Source organism: Pristis pectinata, chromosome 4, assembly GCF_009764475.1.
Source record: "Pristis pectinata isolate sPriPec2 chromosome 4, sPriPec2.1.pri, whole genome shotgun sequence".
Taxonomy (NCBI): Eukaryota; Metazoa; Chordata; class Chondrichthyes; order Rhinopristiformes; family Pristidae; genus Pristis; species Pristis pectinata.
The window spans coordinates 3,015,434-3,028,149 of NC_067408.1; the positions used below are offsets into that span (position 1 = coordinate 3,015,434).

The window sequence follows — 12,716 nt, forward strand, 5'->3', positions numbered from 1 at the left end:
TCCTCAAGTGGTCCTACCCTCTCCCTAGTTATCCTCTTGAGGAATGGAATGCCTTGGGATCCTCTTTAATCCTACTTGCCAAGGACTTTTCATGGCCCCTCCTGGCTTTCCTAATTACCTTCTTGAGTTCCTTTCTGGCTTTTTTTTTTAAATATAATTCTCAAGTGTTCTGTTTGATCCTAGCTTCACATACTTTTCCTTTTTCTTGTGGTCTAAATTCACCACCTCTCGACATCCAAGGTTCCCTCACCCTGCCATCCTTGTCCGTCCTTCTTACCGGAACATCCCTGTCCTGTACTCTGTGCAGTTAGTCTTTAACCACCCTCCACATGTCAGATGTGGATTTGCCCAGAACAGCTGTTCCCAGTTAATTCTTCCTTATTCCTGCCTAACGCTCTTTGTAATTTGCCCGGCTCCAACTTAATACTCTCCTGCAAGGTCCACATTTATCTCTAGCCATCTTAAAACTTGAGTTGTGGTCACTGTTCCTGAACTGTTCTCCCACTGAGAGGAGAGTCACCTGGCCAGGCTCGTGACCCAACACCAGCTCCAGTACAGCCCCTCCTCTCATTGGACTATCTACATTTGATTTAAGAAACCCTCCCAGATGCACCTAACAAGTTCTGCCCCATCTAAACCTCCTACACTAAGGCGGTCCCAGTTTATATTAGGGAAGTTGAAGTCCCCCACGACAATCACCCTGTTAGTTTTACACCTTTCCCTAATCTGCCTGCATATCTGTTCCTCAATGTCCCAGTGGCTATCAGGGGTCTGTAGTATAATCCTAGAGTAATTACACCTTCCTTATTTTTAGTTCTACCCATATAGACTCAGTGGGCCAAGTCCTTCATTACATCCTGAGTGCAGCTGTGATATTGTCCCCGATTAGCAGTGCAACTCTCCCCAACCCCACCTTTTACCTCTATTGTTCCTAAAACATTGAAACCCTGGAACATGAAGCACCCAGTCCTGTCCCTCTCTCAACCAAGTCTCTGTTATGGCCACATCATCATAGTTCCATGTACTGATCCATGCTCCAAGTTCATCACCCTGACCCATAAATACTCCTGGCATTCAAATACACACTTCAAACTATCCATCCCATCGTGTCTATTACCTTGCTCCTGCCTGTGTTTACTGGCCCTGACATCTACCTTCCTCCCAACCTCTCCACTTTCTGACCTGGTGCTCTGGTTCTCATCACCCTGCTAAACTAGTTTAAACCCTCCTGAGTAGCATCAGTGAACCTCCCGGCCAGGATATGGTTCCCCTCCAGTTGAGGTGCAACCCGTCCCTCTTGTACAGGTCACCCCGGCCCGGAAGAGGGTCCAATGATCCCAGAATCTGAAACCCTGCCCCCTGCATCAGTTCCTCAACCACTCATTCATCTGTTCTATCATCCTATTCCTGCCCTGACTAGCACCTGGAGTAATCCAGAGATTACTCCCCTGGAGGTCCTGCTCTTCAGCCTCTTTCCTAACTCCCTACACTCACTGTGCAGGACCTCTTCCCCCTTTCTACCTGTGTCATTGAAGCCAGTGTGCACCACGACCTCTGGCTGCTCACCCTCCTGCTTGAGTATATTCCACAGCCACCCTGAGACATCCTCAACCTCAGCACTTGGGAGGCAACACACCATCCTGGTGTCTCTTTCACAGCCACAGGATCTCCTGTCTGTCCCCCTAACTATCAAGTCTCCTATCACTATTGCTCTGCCTGACTTGACCCTACCCTGCCGAGCCAGACCTGGCTGCTGCTGCAGCCTGATAGGTCACCACCCCCCCCCCAAAGCAGTATCCAAAGGGGTAGATGTTGCTGAGGGGAATGGCCACAGGGGAACCCTGCACTGACTACTTACCTCTCCTGGTGGTCACCCATCTTTCTGAAGCCTGTACCCTGGTGTGACCACCTCAGTAAAAGTCTCATCTATGAGGTTTTCAGCTTCCCAGATGGTCCTGAGTACATCCAACTGTAGCTCTAGTTCCTTGACCTGGTCAGTCAGGAGCTGCTGCTGGGTGCACCTCCTGCAGATCTAGTCATCAGGGAGACAGTGAGGTTCCCTGACATCCCACATCTTACAGGAAGAGCATTCACTGCCCTAACTGCCAGGCATCAAGGACTAAGGATTTACAGACAACAAAATAAAGACCTTACCTGTGCCTTCTTACTGAAACCTTTGTGTTTTTTTTTAAAAAGAGCTGCTTACACTTCTCCCACCTGAGTCACTTACTCAACCTCTTCTCACCAAAGCTTCAGTTCCCCACTCCAAGATGGCCACTCCACTGAACCCTAGCTTCTTTTTATTGGCTACTGCCAATGAGCTAATTAGCCAATTATTACTAACAATATGCAAGTGTGCCTCTGTAAGGGTCCTGCTCACTGAAAACACCAAGCACAGAGACTCACCTCTTCTGAAAACTCCTGCCTGTCATTTCAAGTCCTGGCTCCCACTCACTGAAAGTGAAACGTTATTGGTACATGTGACAATAATAAACCAATACCATTCTGTTATTGTTTTACCTCAATGCACTGTGTAATGAAATGATCTTTATGGACGGTATGCAAGACAAGTTTTTCACTGTACCTCAGTATATGTGACAATAATAAACCAATTTACCAATTTACCTAAAATTGTAAGACAACTTTAAATCAGACAGTGGACAATGAACAAAATTCCAAACCCACTGCATGCTTGTCGGGAGGCAAGTGTTCAACTACTCAACTTGTCACACACAAGAACGGTGAGAAGAACTTCATCGCTGACACACATAAAGTCACAACCCACCAAAGATCATGACCACTGTTTGGACAATATTATGCAGGCCATAGATAAGCATCCAGCAGCCAAGATGAACTTGTTATTGTACTGCTGGTGCAGAGGGTACTCGACATAGTTTGGAGGGAGCTTTCAATTGCCTGCACTCTCTTGGTGTGAAACTTTAATGGTCCAAATGCACCTTCATACAGTCAGAAGTGGTGTTGGTATTGGTATTGGTATTAGTTTATTCTTGTTACATGTACTAAGATACAGTGAGAAGTTTTTGTTTGCGTGCCATCCAGACAGATCATTCCACACACAAGTACATCGAGGTAGCAAAAAGGAAACAGAATGGAGAATATAGTGTCACAGATACAGAGAAAGTGCAGTGCAGGTAGACAAATAAAGTGCAAGGGCCACGACAAGGTAGATTGGGAGATGAAGAGTTCACCTTTAGCGCATGAGAGGTCCGTTCAAGAGTCTGATAACAGTGGGACAGAAGCTGTCCTTGAGCCTGGCGGTACGTACTTGTTCTCAAGCTCTTATATCTTCTGCCAGAGGAGGAAGTCAGAGGGTATGAGCTATAAGGAGAGGTTGGACAAACTCAGGTTGTTTTCTCTGGAGCGGTGGAAGCTGAGGGGAGACCTGATAGAGGTTTATAAAATTATGAGAGGCATAGATAGAGTTGACAGCTGGTATCTTTTTCCCAGGGTACAAATGTCTAATACTAGAGGGCATGCACTTAAGGTGAGAGGGGGAAAGTTCAAAGGAGATGTGTGGGGCAAGTTTATTACACAGAGAGAGGTGGGTGCCTGGAATGTGCTGCCAGAGTGGTGGTGGAGGCAGATACAAAAGAGTTCCTAAGAGATTCTTAGACAGGCACATGAATATGCAGAGAATGGAGGGATTATGGGCATTGTGTAGGCAGAAGGGATTAGTTTAGTTAGGTGTTTAATTACTAGTTTAATTAGCTCAGCACAACGGTTCTCTGTTCCAACTGCCCTCATTAACATATCAACCAGATAATTTCCTCAGCATCTTATCCCCTCGGCAATACTGGCCTCACCGTTCCCTTTGTACAACCTCTTCCTCTTCCTCCCCACCTTCTCTGCTACTGAAAACTAACTCGTTTTCTCTCCTTCCCAGTTCCGATGATGGCTCTGTGACCTGAAACATTAACCCCGTTTCCCTCCCCACAGATGCTGCTTGACCTGCTGAGTGCTTCCAGTAGTCTGTGTTCCCACTTTGGGCTCATGTATAAAGGCTGTAATGAGAAATTTGGTGCAGAACTTAACAAACAAAAAACTTGTCCCACACTCCTTCCCATGCCATCCACTCCTCGCCACTGTGTCCATTATCACACTGTACAATGGGTAGAAATAGATGCCAAGTCAGTGCTTAAATCTGTGATTGATAGAGGCACAAGAACATGGAACATAAGATAGTACAGCACAAGAACAGGCCCTTCAGCCCACAATGTCATGCCCAACCAATTAAGTTAATGACACCTAATCCCTTCTGCCTGCACATGATCCACATCCCTCCTTTCCTTGTATATTCACGTGCCTATCTAAGAGCCTCTTAAACACCTCTATCGTATCTGCCTCCACCACCACCCCTGGCAGCGCATTCCAGGCGCCCACCACTCTCTGTGTAAAAACTTGCCCCACACATCTTGTTTGAACTTTCCCCCTCCCACCTTAAATGCATGTCTTCTAGTATTAGACATTTCAACCCTGGGAAAAAGACTGACTGCCTACCCTATCTATGCCTCTCACAATTTTATAAACTTCTATCAGGTCTCCCCTCAGCCTCCGCCACTCTAGAGAAAACAACCCAAGTTTGTCCAACCTCTCCTTATAGCTCATACCCTCAGCATCCTGGTGAACCTCTTCTGCACCCTCTCCAAAGCATCCACATCCTTCCTGTAATGGGGTGACCAAAACTGAATGCAATACTCCGGATGTGGGTGAACCAGAGTTTTATGAAGCTGGGACATAGCTTCCTGATGCAACATTTTGGGTCAAGACCCTGCATCAGGGCTGAATGTTGCTCGACCCACTGAGTTCCTCCAACAGTTTGGTTTGTGAGATTGACAGATGTTAACTACAGGTATTGCAGGATCCAGGAAAAAAATGGAGCAACAAACAAACTGCTGGAGAAACTCAGCTGGTCGAGCAGCATCTGTGGGGGGAAAGGAACTGTCGATGTTTTGGGTCCCTGAACTGTCCATTTACCTCCACAGATGCTGCTCGACCCGCTGAGTTCCTCCAGCACCTCGTTTGTTGCTCCAGATTCCAGCATCTGCAATCTCCAAAAGATGGAGCCAGATCCTGAATCAGCCACAAGCTCTTTGAATGACTGCATGGACCCAAAGGGCTGAATGTCCTCCCTTGTTGCCATGGTTTCCGGGCCAGCATTGCTCTCACCTGCTCCCATGTGCTGCTACTTACCGATGTTGGGGTGCTTGAGGGAACGGCATATCCGAGCTTCTCTCTCCAGCTTCTGGTGATCTGTAACACAAAGGGGAAATGTGATTAATACAATGCTGGACCTTTGACAGTCAGTATCTATTTCCCAGGATAGAAATGTCAAATACTGGAGGACTTGCATTTAAGGTGAGAGGGGGAAAGTCTAAAGGAGATGTGCGGGGCAAGTTTTTATACAGAGTGGTGGGTGCCTGAAACAGGCTGCCAGGGGTGGGGGTGGAAGTAGATACAATAGTGGTGTTCGAGAGGCTGTTAGACAAACATATGGATGTGCAGGGAATGGAGGGAAATGAATCATGTGCAGGCAAAAGAGATTTAGTTTAATTTGGCATCGTGTTCGGAACAGACATTATGGGCCAAAGGGCCTTTTCCTGTGCTGTACTGTTCTATGTTCTATGTATGTTCTATGTTCCATGAAGACTTAGGCTTGTGTACGAACTGTGAAACACTGTTCTGCTTAGCAACCTTAAAATAGAAAAGATCTCCAGTTGTGTTGCTTAGCCATGTTCTAAACTGGACTGACCCTTTAAAGATGCTAAGTAGGACTGTCCCTTTAAAGTCATTACCCAAGGCTGCTGCTCCTTATCCAAAATACATTGAAATTAAGTCTTCTAAAATAGCTGAAACCAATGGGAATTTGCCAAAAGCACCCAAGAGAAATATTTGCTTACTGCTCCTCCATCAGTGGAATATTGGAAGTCTGAAATCCAGCAACAGTATTTGCAGCCAGGTTGAGTATCCAGCTGAAGTCATGTGCTTTCCTCCTTCTAAGTTCTGCTCTTGTCCTCCTCCTCCTCACGTAGTGACTGTGGGACCCTGTCTGCTTGAGTTACTGCTCATGAAACGCATGTTGTCACCTCTTCTCCAGAGACCTTCCAGGCACTTTAACTGATGATGCCTTACAGAACCCAGCCAAGGCATGAAATCGCAGGGAGTTGTGGACACAGCTCAGCACATCACAGAAACCAGCCTCTCCCCCATGGACTCTGTCTGCACTTCCTGCTGCCTTGGTAAAGCAGCCAAAATAATCAAAGACCCCACCCACCCCGGGCATTCTCTCTTCTCCCCTCTCCCATCGGGCAGAAGATACAAAAGCCTGAAAGCACGTACCACCAGGCTCAAGGACAGCTTCTGTCCCGCTGTTATGAAACAAAGTTAATGGTAGGATTCTGGGCAGTGTGGAGGAGCAGAGGGATCTGGGGGTTCATATCCACAGACCCCTGAAATTTGCCTCACAGGTGGATAGGGTAGTTAAGAAAGCTTATGGGATGTTAGCTTTCATAAGTCGTGGGATCGAGTTTAAGAGCCGTGAGGTAATGATGCAGCTCTACAAAACTCTGGTTAGACCACACTTAGAGTACTGTGTCCAGTTCTGGTCACCTCATTATAGGAAGGATGTGGAAGCGTTGGAAAAGGTGCAGAGGAGATTTACCAGGCTGCTGCCTGGTTTAGACAGTATGGATTATGAGGAGAGACTAAGGGAGTTAGGGCTTTACTCTTTGGAGAGAAGGAGGATGAGAGGAGACATGATAGAGGTGTACAAAATATTAAGAGGAATAGACAGAGTGGACAGCCAGCACCTCTTTCCCAGGGCACCAATGCTAAATACAAGGGGGCATGGCTTTAAAGTAATGGGTGGGAAGTTCAAGGGAGATATCAGAGGGTTTTTTACCCAGAGTGTGGTTGGAGCATGCCTGGGGTGGTGGTGGAGGCAGGTATATTGGTCAAATTCAAGAGATTGTTAAATAAGCATATGGGGGAATTTAAAATAAGGGGATATGTGGGAAGAAAGGGTTAGATAGGGTTTAAAGGTTGGCACAACATTGTGGGCCAAAGGGCCTGTATTGTGCTGCACTGTTCTATGATTCCATAACGATTGAATGGACCTCTTGAATGATAAATGTGAACTTTTGATCTCTCAATCTACCTCACCAAGGCCCTTACACCTTATTTGTCGACCTGCACCGCGCTTTCTCTGTAGGTTAACACTAAGTTCTGCATTCTGTTACTGCCTTTCGCTTTGTACGACTCCATGTACTTATATATGGAATGATCTGTACGGATGACGTTCAGAACAAAGTTTTTCACTGTACCTCGGTACATGTGACAATAATAAACCAATTACCAAAACTTGTTCCATTATGAACACAGTCTGGCTCTCCACAGCAACAGTCCCCTCTAAGGGAAATAAACAGTCGATGTTTTGGGTCATCCCCCTCCCCCTATCTTCTTATTCTGGCTTCTGCCCTCTCCCCTTCCAGTCCTGATGAAGGGTCTCAACCCAAAACATTGACTGTTTACTTCCCTCCACAGATGCTGCCTGACCTGCTGAGTTCCTCCAGCACCTTGTGTGTTGCTCCAGATTCCAGCATCTACATAATCTCTTGTGTCAACAGACACCTCTGGTCTTCACAGACTGAAATGGCAGAGAAGGACATTTGGCCTATGACCCTTGTGCTAGCTTTTTGGGCAGCAGAGTGGCACAGCTGGTAGAGCTGATGCCTCGCAGCTCCAGTGACCCAGGTTCGATCCTGACCTCCGGTGCTGTCTGTGTGGAGTTTGCACCTTCTTGCTGTGACCCCCATGTCCCAAAGGTATGCCAGTCGGTGGGTTAATTGTAGATTTCCCCCAGTGTGTGGATGAGGAGTAGAATCTGGGGGGAGTTGATGGTAATGTGGGGGGAATGGGTTACAGGGAATAGGAGCTTGCAGAGACTCATCGGGTCGAATTGCTTCCTTCTATATCATAAAGTAATATGGGAATTGAACAAGATAATCTGTTTTATTCATCAAAAAACACCCATCAGAAATTTGGGAAGAGTTGTTCCATGCTCTCATGCTCTTCCAAACATTGGTATCTTTTTACATCCTCATGAGAGAGTTGGCAGGGTTTTGGATTAATATCTCAATTCAGGTATGGCACATCCCTCATTGCAACCCTCCCTCAGCACTGCACAGAGCTTCAGCCTGGAGTTCTGCACCAAAGTGCCTGGAGCAGGAACTGAACCTTTTCTCTCTTCCACCTTCTGGGAGAAGATACAGGAGCTTGACTTAGGAACAGCTTCTTCCCCACTGTTATCAGACTCCTCTCACATCCCCTTCCTGGTGGTGCTGCCACGTTCTCAGACTCTTAATTCTCCCTCTCTCAGTTATTCTTTAGCATTTCTTTTTGCAATACAGATTGCACGACAATCCTTGCACCAGCTTCAAGTTCCTGGGCGTCAACATCTCGAAGGATCTGCCCTGGGCCCAACACATTGATGCAATCATGAAGAAGGCACGCCAGAGGCTCTACTTCATTTGCAGTTTGAGGAGATTTGGTTTGTCACCGAAGGCTTTTGCAAATTTCTACAGATGTACGGTGGAGAGCATTCTGACTGGTTGCATCACCGCCTGGTATGGAGGCTCCAATGCACAGGATCGCAAGAGGCTGCAGAGGGTTGTAGACTCAGCCAGCTCCATCACGGGCACAACCCTCCCCACCATTGAGGACACCTTCAAGGGGCGGTGCCTAAAGAAGGCGGTATCCATCACTAAGGACCCTCACCATCCGGGACATGCCCTCTTTTCATTACTACCATCGGGGAGGAGGTACAGGAGCCTGAAGACCCGCACTCAACGATTCAGGAACAGCTTCTTCCCCTCCGCCATCAGATTTCTGAACGGTCCATGAACCCAAGAACACTACCTCGTTATTCCTTTTTTTCGCACTATTTATTTATTTTTGTAACTTATAGTAATTTTATGACATTGCACTGTACTGCTGCTGCAGTCATAAAATTACTATAAATTTTAGTAAATTTAAAACAACAAATTTCACGTCATTTAAGTCAGTGATAATAAATCTGATTCTGCTGTTTTGCGCTCATCGCTGTGTTTAGTGTGGTGTTTATTATTACCATGTACATTGTTTACTCTGTGAGCTTCATGCAAGTGAGGAATTTAATTGCACCCTGGTGTATATGGCAATAAACTAATCTGAATCTGAACCTTCTGACTCTGAAGCAAGAGTGCAACCCACTGAACCCCTGCCCTGAGTTCCAATTTGCAAAAAGCCAGTCTTCTAACAATGTGTGGAGATTTTGTGCTCTGTGAACAGTGTGCTGGGCTACGGGGAACTGCAAGGTATTGGGTGAAAGCTATCCACAATCCTGTGCACTAAAGGTGTGAAGTGATAATGTTTGTGCAGTGAATTCTGGTTCCAAAGTTCGGTGTCGTTGAGGTCATAGGGTCATGAGAGCAGAGAAACAGGCCCTTCAGCCCACATGTCCATGCTGTCTCTACTATCAGTCACCAGTGAAGGTCAGGTAATTAGCACTGAATTCAGGAGAGGAGTTCAGCACACAAATGGTGCTTTCAATCTTGGGAGTTCTCTTCCTCAGAACCTGTGGGTGGTTGCATCACGGTCTGGGACGGCAATTTGAATGTACAGGAACGTAAGAACCTGCAGAGAGTAGTGGACTCAATACATCAATACATCATGGGCACATCCCTCTCCACCATCAGGAGTATCTACAGGAGGCGCTGCCTCAAGAAGGCAACATCCATCATCAAAGATCCCCACCATCCAGGCCGTGCCATCTTCTTGCAGCTCCCATTGGGCAGGAGGTACAGAAGCCTGAGGTCCGACACCACCAGGTTCAGGAACAGCTACTTCCCTTCAACCATTCGGTTCTTGAACCAACCGGCACAACCCTAAACACTACAGTTTAGCAACACTATGACCACTTTGCACTGAAATGGACTTTGTCTTTTTTTGTTTTAATTGTGTCCTTGCTTGTAAAAATTGTGTATCATTTATGTTCAATTTATGTTTTTCTTGCGAATGCTGCTTATCTGATGCTCTGTGCCTGTGATGCTGCTGCAGGTTAAGTTTTTCATTGCACCTGCGCACACACGGACTTGTGCATCTGACAATAAACTGGACTTTGACTTTTCAGTTGATGATAGACTCCTTCCTGTTTATTTCTTTCTCTGAGAGGGTGATGAATCTTTGGAACTCTCTTCCTCAAAGGGTGGTGGAAGTAGAGTAGCTGTACATTTTTAAGGCGGAGGTAGATTGGGTGGTATTGTCTGCAGTTCTGGTCACTGCATTACACATGGTAGGCTTCTTCAGAAGGTCAGAGGGCATGGGATCCAGGGAAGCTTGGCCGTGTGGATTCAGAATTGGCTTGCCTGTAGAAAGCAGAGGGTTGTGGTGGAGGGAGTACATTCAGATTGGAGGGCTGTGGCTAGCAGTGTCCCACAAGGATCGGTTCTGGGACCTCTGCTTTTCGTGATTTTTATCAATGACTTGGATGAATGGGTAGAAGGGTGGGTTGGCAAGTTTGCAGATGACACAAAAGTTGCTGGTGTTGTGGATACTGTAGAGGATTGTCGAAGATTGCAGAGGGATATTGATAGGATGCAGAGCTGGGCTGACAAGCGGCAGATGGAGTTCAATCCGGAGAAGTGTGAGGTGGTACACTTTGGAAGGACAAACTCCAAGGCAAAGAACAAAGTTAATGGCAGGATTCTGGGTAGTGTGGAGGAGCAGAGGGATATGAGGGTCCATGTTCACAGATCCCTGAAAGTTGCCTCACAGGTAGATAGGGTAGTTAAGAAAGCTTATGGGATGTTAGCTTTCATAAGTTGAGGGATCGAGGTTAAGAGCCATGAGGTAATGATGCACCTCAATAAAACTCTGGTTCGACCACACTTAGAGTACTATATCCAGTTCTGGTCACCTCATTATAGGAAGGATGTGGAAGCGTTGGAAAGGATGCAGAGGAGATTTACCAGGATGCTGCCTGGTTTAGAGAGTATGGATTATGAGGAGAGACTAAGGGAGCTTGGGCTTTACTCTTTGGAGAGAAGGAGGATGAGAAGAGATGTGATAGAGGTGTACAAAATATTAAGAGGAATAGATAGAGTAGACAGCCAGCGCCTCTTTCCCAGGGCACCAATGCTCAATACATGAGGGCATGGCTTTAAAGTAATGGGTGGGAAGTTCAAGAGAGATATCAGAGGGAGGTTTTTTACCCAGAGAGTGGTTGGGGCATGGAATGCGCTGCCTGGGGTGGCGGTGGAGGCAGGTACATTGGTCAATTTCCAGAGATTAGTAGATTAGCATATAGAGGAATTTAAAATAGAGGGATATGTGGGAGGAAGGGGTTAGATAGTCTTAGGTGAGGTTTAAAGGTCAGCACAACATTGTGGGCCGAAGGGCCTGTATTGTGCTGCACTGTTCTATGTTCTATTACAGGGTGTGGAGGCTTCGGAGAGGGTGCAGAAGAGGTTCACCAGGCTTAATCAGAATCACAATTGAATTATTATCACTTAGATGACGTGAAATGTGTTGTTTTGCAGCAGCGGTACAGTGCAAAGACATAACATTACAATAAATCATAAAAATTAAATAAATGGTGCAAAAAAAAGGAATATGTTGCCTGGATTGGAGAGTATGAGCTATGGAGAGGATGGACAGCCTTGAATTGTTTTATCTGGAGTGTCAGATGCGGAAGGGTGACCTGATGGAAGTTGGTGAGGCACAGACAGAGTAGATAGACAGGGTCCTTTTCTCAGGGTGGAAATGTCAAATAGAAGAGGGCGTAGGTTTACAGTGAGAGGTGGAAAGTTTAAAGGAGATGTGCGGGACAAGTTTTTTGACCCAGGGAGTGGTGGGTGCCTGGAACGGGCTGCCAGGGGTGGTGGTGGAGGCAGATACGATAGAAGCGTTTAAGACAGACGCACGAACGGGCGGGGAACGGAGGAATATGGATTGCGTGCAGGCAGGAGGGATTAATTTGGATTGGCATCATAGCCGGCACAGACATGGTGGGCCGAAGGGCCTGTTCCTGTGCTGTACTGTTCTATGTTCCAGATAGGTACTTCATAAGCGAGGAGTGACAGGTTACCGGTGTTGGGCAGGGATCAGGAGGCTGTGGTTACAGTCAGAGCTACCGTGAATTTATTAAATGGCAGAGCAGATCAGAGGGCGGATTGCCTCCCTCCTGCTCCCAATTCACATGTCTGCAACGTTCCCGTCGGGAACGTGTGGCAGGTTTGGATTTTGGATGTCAGCAGGGAGAGGCATTTGAAAGAGGAGCAACCGTCGGATCAAAGGACTGACAAGCGATGGTTGTGATGGGGAGAGGGGGAGGGGGTGAATTCCAACAGACAGCCAGCCTTCCTCAGCTCTGCGTAGTGCTGTGTTGGAGACAACAGTCTGCGCAGGAAGGCAAGGCAGAGTCTGCTGTTACATCAGTCTGCAGGCAATGCAAAATAATTGTGTCTATTTTTAAGTTGGTGTGTCAGGGGCAAGAGCACAATCTGTGCTTCTGTGTACTTGATGAATTCAATGCCAACCAAGCTCGTGCCATTGATGAGCTGGCATCATGGGAGCTCGGGCATCTGCATGCCACTGATGGCTCCTATTTCCTTATGCCGTAGGGGGAGGCCATTCAGTCTTTGCTGTCAGAGCAATTCCTC

At 46.8% G+C, this 12,716-nt stretch overlaps 1 protein-coding gene across 1 annotated transcript in view; it reads right to left on the bottom strand.

Moving 5' to 3' along the window:
* LOC127569302 (calcium/calmodulin-dependent protein kinase type II subunit alpha) overlaps positions 1–12,716 on the bottom strand; it is a 197,166-nt gene that overhangs the window by 97,054 nt on the left and 87,396 nt on the right. The window contains exon 3 of the mRNA XM_052013818.1: positions 5,212–5,271. Coding sequence (XP_051869778.1) covers positions 5,212–5,271 — 60 coding nt within the window. The remainder of the gene's footprint in view (positions 1–5,211; positions 5,272–12,716) is intronic.